The sequence below is a fragment of the Mauremys reevesii genome, linkage group 3, assembly GCF_016161935.1.
Source record: "Mauremys reevesii isolate NIE-2019 linkage group 3, ASM1616193v1, whole genome shotgun sequence".
NCBI lineage: Eukaryota > Metazoa > Chordata > Testudines > Geoemydidae > Mauremys > Mauremys reevesii.
Window position 1 is genome coordinate 113,193,536 of NC_052625.1, and position 22,521 is coordinate 113,216,056.

At 39.5% G+C, this 22,521-nt stretch overlaps 1 protein-coding gene across 13 annotated transcripts in view; it reads right to left on the bottom strand.

Annotated features, from left to right (window-relative positions):
* Nucleotides 1-22,521, bottom strand: part of LAMA2 (laminin subunit alpha 2) — a 477,311-nt gene that overhangs the window by 5,852 nt on the left and 448,938 nt on the right. For 8 of the 13 annotated variants that reach the window (XM_039528762.1, XM_039528768.1, XM_039528765.1 and 5 more), the window contains 8 exons: nucleotides 21,675-21,851; nucleotides 19,644-19,792; nucleotides 16,009-16,185; nucleotides 15,133-15,364; nucleotides 8,749-8,808; nucleotides 6,033-6,145; nucleotides 4,592-4,781; nucleotides 1,503-1,658 (listed from right to left, as the gene is read on the bottom strand). In XM_039528762.1, coding sequence (XP_039384696.1) covers nucleotides 1,503-1,658; nucleotides 4,592-4,781; nucleotides 6,033-6,145; nucleotides 8,749-8,808; nucleotides 15,133-15,364; nucleotides 16,009-16,185; nucleotides 19,644-19,792; nucleotides 21,675-21,851 — 1,254 coding nt within the window. Of the gene's footprint in view, nucleotides 1-1,502; nucleotides 1,659-4,591; nucleotides 4,782-6,032; nucleotides 6,146-8,748; nucleotides 8,809-13,700; nucleotides 14,883-15,132; nucleotides 15,365-16,008; nucleotides 16,186-19,643; nucleotides 19,793-21,674; nucleotides 21,852-22,521 lie in introns of those variants that run through there. The other 5 variants (XM_039528773.1, XM_039528772.1, XM_039528764.1 and 2 more) reach the window with 2 other exon arrangements.

A 22,521-nucleotide genomic window follows, 5' to 3' on the forward strand; every position in this document is an offset into this window, starting at 1 on the left:
TGAAGAAGGCCTGGGAGTCCACCCACCTACTGGACAACTGGTGCTGGCAGAGGTTGGGGAGAGGAAGCTGAGGAGCATGGAGGGCCTACAGGCTCTAAAGAAAGCCATTGGCCCAGTGGTGTTGAAACTAGAGGTGCTGGGGGTGCTGCTGCACCCCTTGACTTGAAGTAGTAATAACAAACCCCAAATACATCGTTTCTATCATCAGCACTATAAAAATTGTTCCAGCCCTGCCTTGGCTGATGCTGGAGTGTGGTAATATTGGGGAAGTGAAGGGTAAATGTCAAACACACACTTCGAAGGACAAAGGTGTGCACACACTCATGCATTTGGTGTGAGGGGGGAAAGACAGAATGAGAAAAAACACTAACACACGGAGATTGGGGGAAGAGGGAAGAGAGGTACACACACACATTGGGACAAATCTTACTCTCAGTAACACCCATGTAAGTCTCTTAAGACCACTGATTTTAATGGAATTTCTAAAACCTTTCCAGTTTTATTCATATTTTCTTTGCACAATCTTTTATATAAGAAATCCTTATTCACTGGGTCTGTTTTGTGTCCTGTAGTATTTTGTACACAGTGTTGTTGTAGCTGCATTGGTACTAGAATATTAGACAGACAATGGGGGGTGAGGGAATATCTTCTAATTGGTGAGAGAGACAAGCTTTCAAGCTTCCAATAAAATATATTACCTCACCCATCTTGTCGCTGTGGTATTTTGTAAGATATAGTTCGTAACTGTGAAATAGAACTGTACAAAACTTTAATTAAAGTTTGAAAAAAATCCTAGTGAATGTAGTTTTGGACTCACCAGTGAATTCAGCCAAGAACTGCATGATTAGATCTTTTGGTCATTTCTAGGAGAACACTTAATGAAAAATTTTCCCAAACCAATGAATTTTGTTACCAAAATGTCAAAACTTGCCTACTGCATGGTAAAATTGTCAAAACTTGTCAGTTTCAGATGAACCGGAGAAATGGACAAGTTTTATTTGAAGAAGTGGGGTTTTTTTTACCCACGAAAGCTTATGCCCAAATAAATCGGTTAGTCTTTAAGGTGCTACCGGACTCCTCGTTGTTTTTGTGGATACAGACTAACACGGGTACCCCCCCTCTGATACTAAGTTTTATCTGAGGGTCTCACTGAGCTTTTATGTTTGCACAAGCCCTCTGTACCGTGCTGGAGCCTTAAAATTCCAAGAATCCTGCCAAAAGGGAGACTTGTATTTTTAAACTTGAATTCCCCCTGCCGAACAGTGGAATTGTAAGGGTCCAGGACTGTAAAGCTTTTCCTTCTTCCCATAGTAATGACTATGGGCCAGTTTCAATTCTTTGTACTGGCTGTATTCTAACCCAGGTCCTTCCAACTATTTAAAGAAGAATTGGATAGGCCCTTTTATCCATTTGCCTTTATATTTTGGAAAAGAAATGTCAATCGTGATACCGGACAACACATATTTAGAGACTGAAACGGCTTATTAAATGTTCTTCCTTACTGGACCGATTCTTCGTGTTGTATAGTTAATGGGCAATCCTCCGACAAACAGCATTCCCACAACATCCAAGATATCGGCCTTCTTGGGACTGGTGGTCCTGTTTGAAACACCATCTACTAAAAGGATTCCTTCTTGCTTGGTTCGAAATATTTTTACCTAGAAATAAGACATAAATATAGCACATTAGTGAGAGTTTTCTGGTACCAGAGAACCTTGGAGCAAAGGATGCTTTTCAAAGTGCAACTTCAGATTTCCACCTTAAGCCAAATAAAACTTCCTCTATGTAAAGAATAAGGCAGACAATATTATTACTATTTATTATTTGTATGGCTGTAGTGCCTAGCAGTCCTAGTCATGCACCAGGACTCCACAGTTCTGTGTGTTGCACAACCACAGAACTAAACTTTTAATTCAAATATGCCAGGAAGCATCATGAGTATTTGTATTAGAATTACTAAATGCACAGGGGATGCCATTTGAAAACACCTCAATGTTTGCCTCACTAAAGTGATAGCAATTCTGCTGCATCTCTTCTTCTACATATAGGACGATCCTGTGCTAACTGCAGGCATTTGGGATGGTAAATGTTGACTTTTTAATGGCATCCACCGTAAAGGTTTATTACAGAACATATTTAAGAACCATATTCCATGACTGAGTTTCTTGTTCCTTTAGCTTATTCTTGCTACAGATCATAGTTCAGGATGGAGTAAATGTAACACACACAGGCTTAATAAGATTCCTATTCAGACAAATAGGACATGACTCATATGGAGGAACAACAATTGCTGAGGAGTTGTTCAAACTTTGCCCATAACTACTGCTAAACCACTCTCTCTCCAAAGATATGTATCAGACTCCCCAGTAACTTCTGCAGCAGTGCTTTTATGTATTAAGAGGATGAAATGTCATGTATAGTATACATGGTAGCTAAACTAAGGTAACATTTTTAAAGCGCCCTGGTGATGATAATGATGCTAGTGACTTCGATTTCAAGGACAACCGTGACAATCATAGTTTGTATTAATGGGCCTTCATGTGACTCCAATTCCAATTTGGGAAGAACATTTCCCATACTGGCCACAGAGGCATTTGTCTAGTTGTGGTGATTGAGTTGCACTTTGTTTGTGTGCTTCTAGCTGCTCAACTTGATTCTTCTCAAAGTCATGGATGCTCACCCTTACCACGCGGCGCCATGCAATACGATCAACTGCCAGTTGCTCAAAGGTCAAGTCAGAAATGTTTGTTTTTCACACATTTTGTTTCAGGGTGTCTTAGAAACATTTCATCTGTTGTCCATGTTTACGATTGCTGGAGCTTAATTTGGAATATGACTTGTTTTGATAAATGGGTCTCAGGCATACAAATTACATGGCCAGTCTACCTCAATTCGGTGCAGATCAAATGAGTCTTGAAGCTGACTGAACCAGATATCAGGATCCCAACAAGGGCAGTAATGACCAAGAGTCAGAGCAGGGGCAAACCTGAGGCTGGGAACAGTGGAGGAATTCAGAGTCAGGTTCCAGGCCAGGGTCAATATCAAAGGTTAGAGTCTGAGTCAGGTTTCAGGGTCAGGAGATGAAGTCCAAGTCAAGCCAAGATCAAATCCAGGAGTTCAGGATCAAGGAGCAGAAACAGTTGTGGCAGCTACAGAAGATCTGAGCTGTTGCCTAGACTCTTCCTGGAACATCCCTTGGGTCTATATAGGATGGGGAGCCAATCAGGATCCATGAGACTGCTGCCTGTCACACTCCTTGATGCAGGATTTGTTCACAACAAGTCATGGGGTCATGGAGCGCAAGTAGGTTACAGCTGTTACTGGGTGGCAGCATGGCAATGTCCCCAGCCCAGCAGGCCTGGGTTCTACACCCAGGAGGTCTAACACCAGATTTTTCCAGGACTTCCATGTTGAAAACATGGTCCTGCCCTTTGATGCCAAGCAATTGTCATAGGTGTTGTTGGACTATATCTCCCCTAATGTACCTGGGGCCAGGGACTCCATTCCTTCTTCTCACCAAAAGGGGAGACCAGTAAGGCATTATGGGAGATGTAATCCAGTTGGGGTCCCATCCCATAGAGAACAATCGGGGCAGGAGGATCAAAATACCACTCCCATGAGGCTCTACAACTCTCACTGTTGGCTGAAATCTTTCAGTCTTGCATTTTCACTGAAAACTCAAAATTTCCCATGGAAAAACTTTAAATGAAAACAAAATATTTTTTGATTTTGTTAAATATTTCCACCAGGGAAAACTATCTTCAGACCAGCTCTAAAGCCCTGCTGTAGACCAGGGTTTAGGGTACTGTGAGCCATGATTAAGGTGAAATGCTATTACGGTTATTCTTGTTTAGTGACAGGTTTTAATTTACTTTAGTTTGTGTTGTGATTAGCAGAACAGATCTGTCAAATTTAGTAAATCCCCTAGGACAGTTCTCCGTGTACCTACTAACTTATAATGTGTTTGTTACCTCTTTTCAATATATACCATATTGATGGTTGTGATATGATTTCCTACCCGTTCTCCAGAGGCCAAGTGCATTTTATATTCATAAGTGTTTCCTTTCCTAAAGCTCACAAACACTGCAAACATGTCTGTGAATATCATATTTTCTCCCCAACGAGTTGAGGTAATAGTGCAAACAAAATTAACTTCACTTGATTTTTTTTCAAAGTTCTTTGGTCTTTTAACTGTATCACATTTCAGCCACAGTGATACCTCAAAAGACTGTTAGCTCTAATGATGTGTCTCACTGAGCGTCACCTGGGCCTCATTACTTACATAACTTAGACAGTTGAGGAGAACATTATAATCTTCTCTGGGTTTCCCAGCTACATATACTGTATATTCTAAATGTGACCCAAAATACGTCTTTACCTGAGGGACAAATTTTCAAATATCAGCACCCAGCAGAATATGAACCTGTGTAAACATAGCTACAATTACGTGTGTGCATCTGAAAGCAAAAATTCTCCAAGCACAACTTAGGTGCCAGTATCTAAAAATTCAGCTCATGTAGATTTCAGGCAGATCTCCTGAACAAGTCAAGGATCTCTCTAGCACTTCTAAGTATCCCACTGCATTGTATACCTTGTGCCACTGGCCATCATTGATTTTGTTTGGAATCATTGTGCTGGTGTTCCCACTTCCCAGGTCATAGCTGAAGTAAGGCAGTCCATTCTTTATCTGAACAGTGGCAAAATCAGCATGGTTGATCCGGGCCATATAAAAAAGCAAGCCAGATTCAGCCTCTGTTCGGACTTCCAATTCAATTGTGAGCCTGAAAAGGAAAAACAGAACCAAAGAAAATTTTTTCTCAAAATCAAACGGAGGAAAAATTAATTCGTCCTCTCTCTCCCTCCTTCCTTCCTCCCTTTCAGAAAAATGAATTGTTAAGAGGCCAGATACTAGTGCTTCTGTTTGTCCATCAAAACTTAAACATCATTCAGATCTCAGAGCTGCATTTTACTTGTTAGTCCAACACCTATTGTGGAGATGTATATTGTCTAATACAGCAAGCCTGCTGATGACCCATGTAGGTGTCCAAGCGATGCTATATAATGGAGTTTCTGTCTTTTCACCTTTTTTTTTAAACTAAGAAATTACACACACAAACACTATGTTAAAATAACATTATATTTACTAAGTCAAGCACTCAAAATTAGGAAATGTTAGAATTCAAGTTGCCTGTGCAATCAAAGGAAGGTGAACACAATTCACTAGTTTCACTTGAAGCAATTATTAATTGTCACACTCTTTCACTGCAAAAGTGAGCAATGAACCAGGTATTGCTCCAGAATCTCTGGTCCAATAGCTAGAACCAGCCAGTGCGTAGCTATAACTTTCAGAAGGAGTAATTCTATTAATTCTTCTGTGTGGGTGTATAGCTTGGCAGTGTTCCTGATGTGCAACAGGTAACCTTGCTGGCTGATTTTAATCATGAGATGAGAAGAGAAAAGAGAAAAAGGGACCTGATCATTATAAGAAAAATAATTTAGTTTGTGATTCAGTGAACTTCACTTTCCACACCATGTGCAATATATTAATTCTGTTGTATGAACCGGCTATCCTGGTTCTTGGCAATTGATATCATTCAACTGCACTATGCTTTGTTTGAACAAAACAAACAAATATAATATTACTCCTAATTGTGTTATTTATGGACCAAGATACCAAACTTTGAAAAGGGCCACACCTGGCCTCTAAAACTGAGAATAACTTTTGTGCACATAACCTTTCTTCACAGGCCAGTTTTGTATGTCCTGAACTTTGATTTTCTCTCCCTCCTCCCCTGCCCCCCAAATTCATTTGGGCATACTACTCAGGCAGACTAATCATTACCCATTCTTCATGCCTAAATGCTATTTGTGTGCACTAACCACTGTTTTTATATGTACAAAACTGAGCCACGGAAAATTGCACTCAAGAATGTGCCTAAAGTTTTTGAAAACACGATCCAGAGTATTTTGCTCGTCAGCCATCCACATAAGACTTCACTTTATTACTTCACCACAAAAATCAGATATTGTACCTGTTCTTCACTTTGGTATCATCAAATGCAGCCGCAATATGGCTGTTCCTTGAAAGACCAAATTGTTTGCCACCCTCCAAAACAGCTGGCTCTGTATCAGCAGCACAAGAGTCCTGCAAAATATAAATCATGCCATTGATCGAGCATATTAATTTATGATGTGCTTTCCAGCAGTATATAGCATACATCAGAAAATAAAAAACCTCTTCTATAGTCTCCTAGGGATGCTAGTAATATTTTTCAAGAAGAACTTCTCATTCTGAACCTCATCTGTCCAAGAGTTAAAGTTCTTTCATTTACCCTGGAGCACTTTGGAATATTCTACCTATTACAGGTATTGGCTCTGCAACTTCCCAGTGTCTTTTGTCTCTCCATGTAAAATAAAGTTAGCAGGCAATATAATGAAGATTCATTTTAAAAGCAGAGCTCCTTTAGACTTATGTACTGCTTTTTCGTCATCAGGGTATGTGCACCAGACCCTTAAATGATTTCTGTGCAGCTCAGTGCATCCTTAAATGTAGCTCACTGGCACTTATACTTTAGGGTGCTGTCTTATAGAGTCTAAGCAGGACTGAAATCTTAAAGGGACACTATCAAACTGAAATCTAGCCAATCTTTAAAAAAAAAAGGAGATAGAAGTAGTTGCAGGTGCTACCCCTGCCACTGAGTCCCCATGCCAATTTTTTTGTTTTACAATCAGGTTTCTTTTGCTGTCTTTCAAAATTTTTTCTCTCCCCCTGTTGCTGTTTGAAAGAGCCACACAGATACCAGAAAAACTGACTAGCTGATACGGAGGAGAAACAAGTACTATATACTTTGTGCTGTCAAATGCACAAACATGACGAACCAAAGAAATAAAGAAAAATGTTGTTTTTACCAATGGTCTCTTTCAGTTACATTACGCTTAGGTGTTACTTGTAACGATAGAAGGTAGAACATTTTCAGGCAGAAGTGTGATTTTTTTTTGACTGTGTCCCTTTGAATCTTGATCATATAGCCACAGTCTAGCATTGTTCAATGAAAGGGCCACAGGAATGATCATCTCCCCCGATACTCCACTTTGGGGTATATTGTGAAGAAGTTTCTCAGAGGATCTAAGACAGCACGATCTTAGGACAATAATACCACAGGAAAAAACAGACTTTGGAAGCTCTATTTTTAAGCACTGTGTTTAACAGTCTTGGATTGGCCACAGCCTCTCTCTGAGCCCTGACTCAACAGAGGCTCTCAAAGTTCAATGTGCGGTGTTTTCTTGTCGAAGTGTTCTTTCTGTGAAGCATTTTCAAGATGTCATGCGTGATTCCTCAGGAAACAGGAAATTTCTATTGCAAAGAGGAAATTCCCCTCTCTGTGATTCCCCTCTTCAGTAATGTGATATTTTGTCTTTCATAAGTCACAAAGAAATTCTCACAACAGTTGAGAACTTTTTAAAAAACATTTTCCACAACTACTCTGTTCTGATTATGACAGTCCTCCATGTACAGTGGAAGAGCATGCACTGTGACAAGTACACACCAATGTGCAATTAAAAGAAAAATGGGAGAAAGATGTTACTCAGGCACAAAACAGAGTGATGAATGTGTGAGGATAGTCTTTCAGTGATTAACAAATGGATAAAGGTGATGTAGTTGCAGGATAATATTCCTATAATGCTGGCTAATGTCCAAAGCTGTTTTAACAGTTACAGTCTTAGCCTGATAGTTTAACAACTGGCAATGGTACTGTATATATAATATATCCATCATCGGTTGTTTAAACTTGGAGATAAATTAAAGTCTGGAATTGGCAGATGGATGAAGAATGAAAAAAATGGACCTAAAGTGGACATTTCAATGCCACACTGGTGCATGTTACAATGTTAAGGGGGCAAAGTCTGTCCTTGGTTGTCTATTTCTGGCCTCCAATGATTTCAGTTAGGGAAAATTTTGGTTCTGTCAGATGTCAAATATTACTAAACTGTCTCAGTTACTTGCTACTTTCAGTAAGCACTGATGCTGGGGCACAGGAGGAGGACTGGGAGAATAAGGAATTAATGGTAGGTGCCACAAATGTTGCTGGGGGTTTGGTAATAGGTTAACACACCTATTAATTTATTTTGTCATTATATTGGTCTTTTATTCATATATCCCTTAAAAACAAAGCTTAAAAATAGTCAACTGTATGGAAGTGGAAGTGTCAGTGAGAAAAAATTGTCCAAGGGAACTGTTCTAGAAAATTCAGGCTTTATTCACATGCCTATCTCCAACAAAGGTCGGCCTGACTTTATCTCTGACAGTCTGACTTTACCTCTTTCACAAGTGTGTGAGTTAAAAGCATGGATTATCAGCCCAACTTGGAGTTTCCTGGCTCTGTATTTTTGTATCATAGCCTTAAGGTGTCCCACATTTAAGCCCAACCAGTTAATAAACCCTAACATCACCTGGGAGCCTCAAAATTGAACCATTTAATTAATTACTTTAACTTCACTATTCTCTATATGATAGGAAACATCAGCAGAAGCCATGTATATCATAGAAAACTGATAACCTTAGCGGAGCTGTCTGAGCAAATAGGAACTTCACTGTCCAACTGTCTCACACATTTCTCTACAAATGATACTGCATTAGCACTCACAAGAAAAGTCATTTATTAGCAAAGGAAGAAGGCAGCACCACAATTCACCCAATAGTGTTAAATGAAACAACTGGGGACCATTTGGGAAAATGTTGGAAGATACCGTGATGACGTCAAAGTCAGCTGAAATGCTGGCGCTCTTCACTTCAGTGGCAAACAAGTCCTGAGAAGCAGTAAATAATATGAGGCAGAAGCAGCAGTTACCAAGGCATTGTTCTCAAGCAAGACACATTTTAACAATCCTAGCAGAAGAAAGCAGCGAACAGGCAACCACGGTATTTCTAAACTACCTGACTAGCCTGTGTCCTGTCTTTTTTTTTTTTTTTAAAATACAACTTCTTCATTAAGAGTTCAACTCACTGCTGTGGAGATGGAGAGCACATGAGTACTTAAGTCTTAAGGAAAGGGTGGGATTTAAGTATAGCAGAGTCTTTTTTGCCCCACCCTGCATGTGGGTGAATTTCTGCGCTTACTGGATTTGCACATAAGATTCTTCCAGAATGGCTTTGAGGTACTACATTACTGAATCATGAATGATGTATCAGCTGTTTCAATATAAACCATGGTTATGCTCTTTGTTGCAGGTGCAAATACTGAGCAATAGAACTGAATGAAAATTTTTCAGTGCAAATTTTTGGCAAAAAATACAGATTCCACAACACTGAAACATTTGGCGAAGTCACCTAAATTTCAGCAAATTGCGTTAGGCCCCCCCCAAAAAAACAAAAATTAAAAAAACCCTTAAAAACACTTAAAAAAATTCTGAAAACAATTCAAATGCTTTATTTCAACATTTTCAAAATGAAACATTTTGATTTTTTGATTCAAAATTACTTTTAATTTAGAAAATGTCTTTATCTAAATGATTTACAATGTTCAAAATCAAAACACATTTTGTGCACAAACTAAAATTATTTTTTGATTTGCTGAAAATTTTTAATAAATTTGTGAGTCAGCCCAAAATGATTTTTTCCACCAATTTTTCAGAATTGCCAGCAAACTGAAAAATCCATTATTTGCCCAGCTCTACTGAGCAGGATTTAGGCAAAAAAAAAGAAAAGCTAGATCATTTAAGGTGCTTTTGAATATGAAGAATTCGAAAACACTTTTATTTTTCAAAAGAGAAACTGCAAGGGTGTTGGTACGTGTGAATTTTTCACACTTTTTTTTTTCAGATTGTCACCCTGGGCAATATATGTGGATTACATGATTCACCATGGCTCCATGTACCTCATGTGTAAAGCCCATCTCTTTATTAAACAACAAAATTAAATAACAATTATTGTAAATAACATTAAACATTTAACTAATAATTATTCCTCTTAATTTTGCCCTTGAAAAATGGCTAGTATAAATACACATGGACCCAGACAGTGGAAAGAGTCTCTCAGGTTTATAGACAGAAGACAGCCAAGCAACGGAAGCAAAATAAAGAAATAAAAAAAGAAACAAATCCTTCTCTCAAACAATATGCTTATGGCAGCCTGACTTCCTCTCTTTCACGAGAGTAGGAGAATGGATTATCACCTTTAGCTTGGAGTTCCTTTGCTCTGAATATTTGTGTCATAGACTCAGTGTTTTTGAACTGTATAATTTTTTTTTATTGAAAATGGAAATGTATCAGTTTCATCATGTTACAATTTCGCCATCTTGTGGGTAGAAGTCAAAAGTGTTGCTTTAGTTCCTATATAAACAGGCTGGGCAGAATTCAATTTTATTTATTTTTTTATAATTTCAATAGGTAATATGTTTATTTTAAGCATTTTAAAATTTGTATCAATTTACATTTTCACCATTGCTCAAATTATGGGTATGAAGCATTTTTTTTATTTTTAATTATTTAAATTTTCACGCCGCGCTGCTTCTCTCCTCAAGCCCTCTCTCGTCAAGCAAACACTAGCTGTGGGCGTTCCAAAGGGAGCTCATTCACAGCAAACAGTAGTTGTGTTTGTTTTTTTGATAAGCAGCTTCGGGAGCCTGGAATTCACAACAAAACAAACAGAGGCATCACAACAAAACAAAGATAGTAATCTTTACTTAAAAGCATTACGGGAAGCTTCCGGAGGTCAGTTACAGCATAGTAAGATTATTCCCTGTTTACACTGGCACCCCAGTGCTGCAGCACCAGCGCTGTTCTCTTTATTCCTCTCGGGGAGGTGGAGTACCTGCAGCGCTGTAGCCACGGAGATACAGCACTGTATGTGCCTTGCCAGTGTGGACAGGGAGTGAGTTACAGTGCTGTAAAGCCACCACCAGTGCTGTAACTCTCAAGTGTAGCCAAGGCCTGAGGCCCTGTTCTTAGGGTATGGCTACACTTACGGTTTGCAGCGCTGGTCATCCAGCTGTGTAGGAGCAGCGCTGGTGTGTGGCCACATTTACAGCATTTACAGCGGCATTGGGAGTGCTGCATTATGGGCAGCTATCCCAGCATTCAAGTGGCAACAACGTGCTTTTCAAAAGAGGGGGGTGGAGGCTGGTGTACTGTGACAGGGAGCGGGGAAGATAGAGAGAGTGGATTTTTGCAGCCAACACTGTGTGTTAGCTTCCTGGATTGAAAAATCACAAAATGTTCGCGAACCCTTAGTCCTAATTGCAAACAGCCTGCATCCAACGCTGTTTCTCTGTCAAGCAAACATTCACTCCCTGCCTCTCAGGTACAGATAGCTCCTGTTTGCTGTGATCAGTGTTTGTTTTTTTAGATAAGCAGTTCAACGGAGCTCCGATGGATCGGAGTTCACAACAAAACAAAGAGAGGCTGCATAACAAAACAAAGAGTAATTTAGTTAAAAGCATTCTGGGATATCTCCTTATTCCCTGGAGGCCAATAAAAGCGCTGGTGTGTGTCCACACTTGATGAGCAGCGCTACACCCCAACCTGACCAGGTGTACAGCCAGCGCTGCAGCCAGCGAGTTGCAGCGCTGGATGTGCCTTGCAGGTGTGGACGGTTACTAATTGCAGTGCTGGAAAGCCTCTACCAGCGCTGCAACTTGCAAGTGTAGCCAAGCCCTTAGGCTAAGCCTTTGGCTAAACAGCAGAGGCAGCCATAAGCTGGGAAATGTATGGTCACATCCTTACATTCCAACTAGTCACATTGAAATAAGGTGCTATTGGGCTGTTAGGAATACAATCCTGTCCTGATATACCTATCATCTCCAGAGAAAGGGAAGAGTCTAGATGTAAAAGAAAACTTAGTTTGATAGCATCCTGTCTGGCAAGAACTTACTTTATTAATAGCTGGGATGCGAAATCTTCATTTCTGTATTGTTCTATCACTGTAGTCTCCACTTCCCTATTATTTGTCTGTATAATCTCTGTCTGGTTCTGTAATTGTTTCCGTCTGCTGTATAATTAATTTTGTTGGGTGTAAACCAATTAAGGTGGTGGGATATGATTGGTTAAATAATCATGTTACAATATGTTAGGATTGGTTAGTTAAATTTCAGTAAAATGATTGGTTAAGGTATAGCTAAGCAGAACTCAAGTTTTATTATATAGTCTGCAATCAATCAGGAAATAAGGGGAGGGGAATGGGAACAGGGAATGGGGGTGGGGGAATTGAAATCATGTTTCACTAATGGGGGGGAATGAGAACAGGGAGTGGGAACAGGGACACAGGCAAGGATCTGTGGTGTCAGAGCTGGGAAGGGGGACACTGAGGAAAGAAACTGGAATCATGCTTGCTGGAAGTTCACCCCAATAAACATCGAATTGTTTGCACCTTCAGACTTCGGGTATTGTTGCTCTCTGTTCATGCGAGAAGGACCAGGGAAGTGAAAGGGTGAAAGAATAAGCCCCCTAACAAGTTGCAACAAACTTCTGGGTTTGTACCAAAACAAACTCAAAACTGGATTTTTTCACAATACTTTCCAATTTACTATTTCAAGCACCTGAACTATTTAGCCAGGAAATGCTGTGCCAACTTTTAATATTACTGTATTGAAACAACTTTCTCAATCAGTTTAATCATCTGAACTCCTTTACTGAGATACACATTTTTAAAATTTGCACCAACACCCCCCAGTTTTGCATTGCCAGGAGTTTGAAGCCTGAGATTCTATTCTGTACTGATTAGGCCTCAGCTGAAATAGTGTGTCCAGTTCTGGGCTCCACATTTCAGGAAGGATGTGGATAAACTGGAGAAAGTACAGAGAAGAGCAACAAAAATGATGTTTGGCAGTGCTTAGGACTTTTTAGGAAAAAAGGGGAGGAGCAGAGACATGGTGCTTCCCTGATCCATCCCTTCCTCCCTCCCAGAAAGTCCTAAGCAGGAAGTGCTGGGAGGGAGGGGGAGGAGGTGGAGAAGCAGAACTTGTGCAATGCTTCCTTGTAAAGTTGCTGCTTTTCCAAGAATTCTACAAGCAGTGGACAGAGCAGGCGGCCAAATGACTGCTAAGGGAGCACTGCACAACGTTAAATGAGAAGTTCCCTAATGGAAACAACATTAAGTGGGAGGAGGTTAAGTGAGGAGTTACTGTACATAAAAGGTTGTTACAAAGAGGAGTGAGAAAATTGTTCTTGCTAACCTCTGAGGATAGGGCAAGAAGCAATGGGCTTAAACTGCAGCAAGGGAGATTTGGTTCGACATTAGGAAAAACTTCCTAACTGTCAGGGTGGTTAAGCACTGGAATAAATTGCTTAGGGAGGCTGTGGATTCTCCATCATTGGAGATTTTTAAGAGAAGGTCATTCAAACCCCTGTCAGGGATGCTCTAGAGAAGTGTTTTTCAAACTGTGGCTGCCACTTGTGTAGGAAAAGCCCCTGGCGGGCCAGGCTGGTTTGCTTATCTGCCCCATCTGCAGGTCTGGCTGATCGCGGCTCCCATTGGCCGTGGTTTGCTGCTCCAGGCCAATGGAAGCTGCTGGAAGTGGCACGGGCCGAGGGACTTACTGGCCGCCGCTTCCAGCAGCTCCCATTGGCCTGGAGCAGCGAACCGTGGCCAGTGGGAGCCGCGATCGGCCAGACCTGCAGATGAGGCAGGTAAACAAACCGGCCTGGACCGCCAGGGGCTTTTCCTACACAAGTGGTGGCCCCAGTTTGAGAAACACTGCTCTAGATATTACTTAGTCCTGCCTTGAGTGCGGAGGACTGGACTAGATAGCCTCTTGAGGTCCCTTCCAGTCCTATGAGTCTATGATTCAGCAGTCTTTTGGCTAAGGTTATAAAATTTCACAGGAATCATCATATCATATCAGACCCATGGTCCACCTTGATCAGTATTCCATCAGTGAGAGTGGCTGATACCAGAGGAAGGTGCAAGAAACACCATTATGAGATAAATTTCCCATAGGGGAAGCTTCTTTCTAATCCCAATCAGTTAGTTGTTGTTTTATATCCTGAAGCATGAGGAATCCCACCCTTAACTCTCAACCTGTGACTATTTAATTTCTTTAACATACTCTTGTGATGGAGTTCAACAAAGATTTTTGACAATCAAAGTAAATTTGATCAGTCAGTTTTCCTTTGTCCATTATTTTACTGATATGTTCCCAGAACTCTAGTAGATCAGAGAAGCATGAATTTCTGATGATGTTCAATCAGCTGTTTTATTAATCTTTCTCTATGGCTAGTTTTTCAAGAGATCTGAGTTTCTACTTAGGCACTTCAGTGAAGTGGCCAGGTTCTCAAAAGCAGTCACCAACCAGCAGCTCCCTTTGTTTTAATTTAGTTTGAAAAATCTGGCCCTTATTTATAATTTCAACTAATTTACTGGAAGCCAAAGTATGATTCACTGGTCTGTAATTACCTATCACACCTTTTAAAAAACATCTGTTACCCTCCAGTCTTCTGATATAGATGCTGATTTTAATTAAATCACCTTTTTATATTTTCAGTAGGGTTAATATAGCACGTGAGCAGAGTCCACATATATAAAGAGCATACACACACGTATGTGACACATGTGTGCAAAGCATTACATCCTAATATGGCGATAGCAATGCATGCATTTTTATAAAAGAGCTTTTAATCATTCAGTCTGATCCCATCCTCGATCATGAAAAAAAAAAAGAAAAGAAAAGACATAAATTACACAAAAAAGGCCTATCCAACCTTGCAATTCTCTTTGGAGTTGAGAATGAAGGAAAAGCCAACAGAAACAAAATCTGTAATTGCCATAGTGGCTTTCTGGAGTTCTTGGGAGATTAGAGAGGGGAGAGGTGGAGAAAGGGGATATATAACAGAATCATATCACCTCAGTGTGATTCAGGATGCTATGATCATCCTATTCTAAGCTTTTGCTGAGGAAAAAAATAAAATGATTCAGGATTCAAGCTTGTCCTGAGCTTTAGTTGATAATCTGCTTCATTTACATGCTGGATGAAACATCCAGAACTCTATAATAGTGTAGATACCCCAAGTACTCAATATCCTCTAGCCATCTACACACACATCATAATTTTAAGGCATCATTACTAATTCCTCTCCTCTTCCCACATAAAAGAGACTTCTTTTCTAAAACTGTTCTTCATAGATGCAATATACACTTACATGTGTAGGAGGTGAAGGTGATGGTGGTGGAGGAGGAGAGGAAGAAAACCTGGGGGTGGCAGTTGTGCTCTCTTTCTCCTCTTTACCATCAGGTTCAGGTTGGATCAAGACAGAAGCAGGGGTAGCTTCATCTTCATCTTCTCCTTCAGGAAGTCTGGTCTCGGGTTCCAGAGTGCGACACTGGCCTATATCTGCATTTTTGAAGGACACAGGCTGAGCGAAGTCCATGGGGCTATGGAGATACAATGAAATCAATAGCTCTCATCAATTCCTCTGCCTCTCTCTGTCACTGAAGAAGCTATGGTACTGCTCTGAGTTCACACTTGACCAAGCACTGAGTCTGTTGCTTTAAAGTGTTATCAAAGTGATTTGTTTTGCAGAAGTTCCATTTCATTCACCATTCCTTTTTTTTCTGTCCACCTGTTCCCTCCAGATCATTAACCTAGTGGAGCAGAACATTTCCTATGGTTAAGGCTCCATGCTAAGCATACTAATTCCCATAATCTGACAGCTCAGGATCTCACCCTTATTTAAAAACAATGGCACAGAGTTCCATAGGAATGGCCTATAACATCAAAGCATTACTAGGGTAAGTTGTTGTGGTCTGGAATGTGGCTGTAGAACACTGTAGGTGGTATTTTTTGTGGGCAGGCACTGGTTCTTGCACCCAGAAGACTTTCCTCAATAAATCAGAGCTATGTCCTGTCATGTGCATACTGTATATTGATATATCAAAAAGAACAACGGCGTATAAAGCAGTTTTTAGGTACCCTTTTGTGTAGGTTTAGCTTTTGACAGCAACTTTTCTCTTGGCAGCTGAGGTGCTTATCGCTTCAGTAACCAAAACATTTGTGAGCACTAGTAAGACCTACTTACATGGCATTGATGACAAGATTCCATATGCAACCCTCAAAAGGGGGTATGTTCCTGATAGGCGCAACCTGAAAGTGAGGTGGGGTCCCTCCCACAAAGAGTTTTTTAACAGTTATAGACTGATCAGTAGGTAGCCTCTGAGTCTGGCTTCTGTCTTCATCTACTTGAACGGTAAACATCCTATGAAAAGATTAAAAGCAAATGAATAAAAAACGATCTACCATGGCTATTGCTTGCATTAAAATCATCATTTTGCAGGCACCATTTACTGCTGCACCCGCTATAAAACTGGATGAACCAAATTGTATGATTAGCAACACCACATTAAGCAAATATTAGCTACTAACAGGTTCACAGCCACTACAATGCTTCCTTCATTAATTCTCCAGCAGGGCTTGGCAACACCAGACAGTGGAGCTGCAGTAATAGTAGCTTCTGGTTGAATTGAAAATAGTAGTCTGAAGCATGACAGCACTGACATGGTAAAAGTCAAGCCTGCTGTATGTGACATTATGTATAATCATATAGGGCTCAGTGGGATATAACAGCATGGGGTTGGCTCTTTATCTTCTGGCTTGTACTAGTTATTATTTTATTGCTAGGGGACAAACAATGCTCTGGAGTGCTCTGATTGCAGGAATCAACAGTAGATACATACTGTACATTTTAAAAATATATGGTTAGCCTGTTTTGTGGGAAGGCGGTAAGGGAGAAAGCCATGTGGATTGTTCACTGCAATTATGCAAACACATGGTCCAAATATAAGAGAAGAGGTCACACAAAGACAATGCTACAGAGCAGTGAGATAGAGGCATCCCCCATGTATGTTAGTGTTAAATTGTTGAAAGATTTTTACCACATTTATAACAAGGCTAGGAGGGTAGAGAAATCTAGGTTGTTAGGAACCTGTATGTTGAAAAGAGGGAAACAGGTACTAATACTGAGAATGTAGATGTGGAGAGACAATGAGTTATTTTGATGGATAACAAACATAACGTAATAAGGCATAACGATAACAGGGTCAGCCATCTATCTGTTGCTGTCTTTGGGACAATCTGAAGATGAGTGATGAAATGAGCAAAGGCTATAGCAATTTAGCAAGTCTAACTCAATGTGAACTCAGAGCCAAAAGGTGAATCAGTATGTTTGAAGCTGCAAGTGAAACTCTATTTGAAATAATTTCTTTACATTGCTATACTGGATTTAATAGACATTAACCACGAGAGAGTAAGAACAAAAAAAAAAAAAGAGAGAAATCTGGAAGACTCTGGTGCAGGTTATCAAGTGTGCTGTTGACTCAGCATCTCTAAAGTAAGTCTCTATTTCAGGATCACAAGAAGTTAAATATTAGGGCCTAAATATTTATACATCGGTGCCTGGAGTTAGGCATCTAAATCCATGTTTAGGTGCCTAAATAATCAATCATTCTCATTTGTTTAGAAGAAGTGAGCACGCACAGCACACTGTGAAAGAGTCAGTTTCTGGCAAGTTACCTCATTTTCTCAACTATAGATTCATATAACAAAGAAAATTCAATCCTTCCTCCTCACTCCCTCCTCACCAAATAATACAAATCTTGTAAATTACAGAATATAAATGAATTTAAAAAAAACATTCCCCAGGGGAGGCCAATTTTCAAAGTTAAGACACCCAAGTACATGTTATTTGGATGCTCATATGCAGAAATGGGCACTCAGATGCATGCACACAAATTAAAAATTAGGCTTACTGTGTGCAAAACATCCAACCCCTTCACAGTTACAGGTAGCATCATTTTGATCAAAAGACATAAGTTGTACAGTATGCCTTTCTTAGATTCCATTCTATTGCAGGAATTGCTTATACTGTATATTGTTGCTTATTGACACCTTCAGCCAAGTACTTTATCTCATCTTCAGATTACCATAGAAAACATATACATGTTTTGCAACAGAATACTACCATACAGTGCATTGGTCCTGAACACTATCCTATAATTATCCTGGAATGGAAAGCAATTAGTTTATAATTATATGGACAGTTAGCTACTTGAAGAGTTTAAGCCTGAGCTGATGACAAGCAGATAAAGGGGTTAGGTTTAATAATTTATATCTTTTCATTTCCAATCCAGCCTGTGTTACATAAAGTGCACAGTCTTCATTTAATTTGTTTTGTAACAGAGCTACTGAGAAAATTTTGAAGGCTTGATTCTAATATGCATCTCTCATCACTGGATGGCGTTGTAGAGCAGTTATGGATTGATTTAACGTAACAGATTATTACCTTTGTTCTAAGCAGTTTTATTTGGTATTCAAGTTAAAAGAGTTTACCTGTATGTTGAAAAATTTGTATCATCATCACCTAACATTAGTCTGTCAAGAGAGCATGATGGTTTCTTTTTTTTTTTTAAATAGAGGAAAAAAAATCTCTGCCCCAAGGAATTTACCATCTAACAACAAACAAATGATAGGAAATGCTGGGGCTGGGGAACAAATTGCAGTAGGGGATTATTTACAACAAACAGGTGAAAGAGGCAGTGAATTTCTCCTGAGCAGAGATTATAGTGAAAGAAGGCAAAGCCAAAAGAAGTGAGTTTTAAGGTAGAGGGGAGGGAAAGCACCTGGTGACTAGATGGAAGAGGAGGTAGGCAGTTGGGAAAAAGACACAAAGTCATAAATGGAGTTTAGACTAGATGACCATAACTGTAGTTTTCACACATTAGCTAGTCTAGGTGAATCATAGTGAGGTGCCTACGGTTCACCTCGATCAGCTAATGTGTTCAATTACAACCTGCCCTGGATATACTGGAGTTTGTAACATGCTAGCTATCACATGTTACTTACAACGTTTTATAAAAACATCTTTTCTCTTAGTGTGCACAAGTCCACTGAATATTTGTACAGTACATTCCACAATTGGGCCTAGGTCCCGAATGAAGACTTTGGGCAGTAACAGAATATAAATAATAGTAACTGCATAAATCCCTACACATCAAGATGACAATATATTTATTGTCTCTAATGCAGGCATCCTTAATAAATGGTAATGTGCATCTCCTTAATAGCCTTTTGGGTGCATGTGTCTGAAAAAGTTGTAAGGGACATTGAGCTAGTAAAGGGTGAATATAGTTGAAATATCTGCAATGACTTAATTGTGATAAAGAAACAGTGTTAATCCACTACTATGTATCTTCATTTTCTTAACTCACTCAATTGGACACCACTGTAACCATATATATAAAAATTAGCATGTGGTATTTGGGAAAGGTTATCTGCTGCTGTTGCTGTTTTGAAAGCTGTCTTTCTCCGCAACTCTTGCAAAGATGATTTACTGTTCTGAAGTTCTATTCCTCATCCACATAAATTAGATTAATAAAATACACTTGCCAAGTACCAAAAGGTTAAATATAGCAATTTTGACTAATGATAATCTTAAGAAAAGCTGCCTGATAACCTCACTAAAGCATATAACCTTAGCCTATACAGTAATAAAATTAGCAGTCAGAAACTGCCTATTTTTTTTTGGTAAGGAAACTAATGCACACATTATACTCTCCTCCTTTCATAAAAAGGAATACTGATTTTAGTCAACTGTTTATGATGGTGATTGAATTAACTGTACTATGAGTTGTGTAGCACCCCAGATTCCTTGTTTGTTACCCTTTGATTCTTTCTATCCGGATGGAGTGTGCTCTACCGTCATGAAAATCACCGGATTCAGGCTTGATGGTGATCCTGCGTGGATCTCGTATTCCGGTGGAGATATGCACTTCTAATCGACCTTTATTCAGGAACACTGCATAATAGGCCTGTAATGTGGAACAGTTATTAAAAGCCAAGCCATGTTCAGAAGGGAACTGCTTGTCTTACTTTTGCATTTGCCCAAGTTCTCCCTTAGTAAAGCATATCCCTTCTCCTTTGCTCCACCTATTGTTGCTGCCGGTAGGAATTAACCTCATTACAGGCTCCTCAAGAACTGTGCCACTATCCTACTTAAGGTATAAAAACATAGTAATCGGCTGAGGCTGCACTTAGAATTCCAGCCACCGAGGATAGTGGATCAAATTCTGCCTTCATACACTAGTATGTATCAGGAGCAACTTTTTTGAAGCCAAAGGTGTTACTTTACATTGACAGTGGTATGAAAGAGAGCCTAATTTAATCAGGAATATACTCAAATCCTGGCATCTGATGTTGATAGCTAGAATGGTTGTTACGCTCCTGGAGGGAATTAAGATATAGCCATTGCAGTTTCGCTGCTATATTCAGAAGGACTAAGATACATAAGCAACATCTTTCATGATATTTCACAACAAGGAATGTAGAAAGTGCCATTAAAAATATTTTACCCTTTTTTCATGCAAATAGGGAGAAGAAAAGAGAATCTCAGCTCCAAAGCATCCTTGTTCTTTGTTATTACAAAGCCTGATCTTAAACCTTCCATGCACAGAATTACCATGGATGTCAATAGGAGTTCTGTGTATGGAGGGCTTGCAGAATGATGGCCATAGTTACTCCAGTGACCAGTATCACGTTGTGGCGGATTTCCAGGATCCATCCCACAGTCACTCCAGCAACCAATGTCATGTTCATGTCTGTGTCCTGAAGAGCTTGGAAGTTGTAGAAGTAGCTCCCACCCTACAATTAATATAATGTATGTTTCTCTATGGATCAGCCATTTAAATGTGTTGTCTCCGGAGTATGTTCTTTCAAGCCATCAAGTGTTCTGTTCCAATACATCCTTGTAAGTATGGGGGAGAGCAGTGGAAAATCAATTACCAAATGTACTGTACAGGAAAATAGCAAAGCATTTTGTTTCACTATTTCAATAATCTCAAACTACTTCGGTAGTTTTGCTAATTAGTCACTAGGGTAGTGTAGAAACTGTGCTTTCCTGGTGTTAATCCAAAGTCTCCAAGGTTTTTAAACTAGCCTGTATTTTGGGGAGGAAGGAGAAATTGGGGTGTCATTTAAGCTGCACCTTGTGTTAAAAACAAACAAACAAACCCCAGTATTCTACAATAAGAGCCCCAAACACTAGTAACATTCAAGAGGCATTTAAGTCAATGGGAGGTGTGGGTTCACAAGGAAAGCAGAATGGGACCCACAGGAAGCTGGGGGTTTGGAAAATTACTGTAGAAACTGCAGTAATTATTTAATTAAATCCAGCATGTAGGCATTGTCTGAGTAGTCCTGAGGAGAACCAAAGAACAATATTCTCTGTCACTCAGGTCTGATAAAAAAAATGAAAGCAAATATAGGACACAAAAATAAATCTGTTATTTAGGCTAAAACATGGGTTCTATTGTAGCAGTCACTTAGAGAAATCCAGAACTGATCTGAAAATACTGTCAAATCATTATACCAAAGAAAAACAACCCTGTGCAATATTAGTGCTTTGTGTTACCCAACCCAAAAAATGAAAACACAAATTGACAGAATTCTGAGGACTTAACCCCCCCCAATCCTCAATAAACCAATCTTCAATGCAAAAGTAAATTCTGAACCCCCATTTTATTTCTCTTTCAAACAAACAAAAGCTTTGGAAAGAAAATCTCATTCAGCAGCACTGGACTTCTACCTCATCATCAATATATCATGGCAATGCAGTGGCTAGGTACAACAAGCTGTGTGAAAAATGCTCAGCAGAAGTTATGAGTTTTCCATATCTTCTACTGTATTGTTCTTTACCTGCCCAGTCTGTCTGCGTTTTCTCCTTGGGGGTATAGGTGTCCCCGCTGTGCCAAATAAGATGACCCCAGACTCATTCTTGGTGCTAAAGGACAAGTTGATTTCTGTACCCATGTCAAATGAGACTGGCTGCAGTTCCATAAAACCTGGTTTGGGGAAGCTAACTGTGTAAAGGTTCTGTGGAAAGAGAAAGAGAAGGTGAATTGGTTTGACACAAAACAAAGTACGAACCTCCCATAAAGTTATATTTACTAACGCATGCTATTGAGATAGACTATAATACTTAGCAATTTACATTTTCAACGTGTTGGACAAGCATTAATCAATCTGTACCATCAATCATTATTAGAACATTCCTGGAATACTAAATTTCAGCGGGAATGAATGGTTTACGTAATTGCAGCCTTATTTCAGAATATCCAGTTGATTTAAGAGTGACTGTTTATTGTTATTTTCTATGACTGTTTTTCCTTTTCCTGTTTTTCTTTCACTTTTAAATCGATCCAGTAAAGAATAACCAATATGAACATGCATTGTATTCTATTATTTGTAAAATTTGACCAGAATATACTTTCTATTAATCATTCATCATTGCTTCATCATCTGCTGAACACTATTGCTTCACTGATGAGACAAACTCATAAATGAAGCACGTATTGCTCATGGCCCAACTGCTTTGCACGCTGTCAGATAGCACAATTTAAAGACATGCAGTATGTCATCAAATAATAAATCAATGCATTTTATATCAGGTTTTCTGTAACTGCTGCCAATTTGTGCGTCATTCCAACTGAGGAGGAGAGAATATTTCTTAGAAACGCTGACTTTCTAAAATAATTTACCTTTT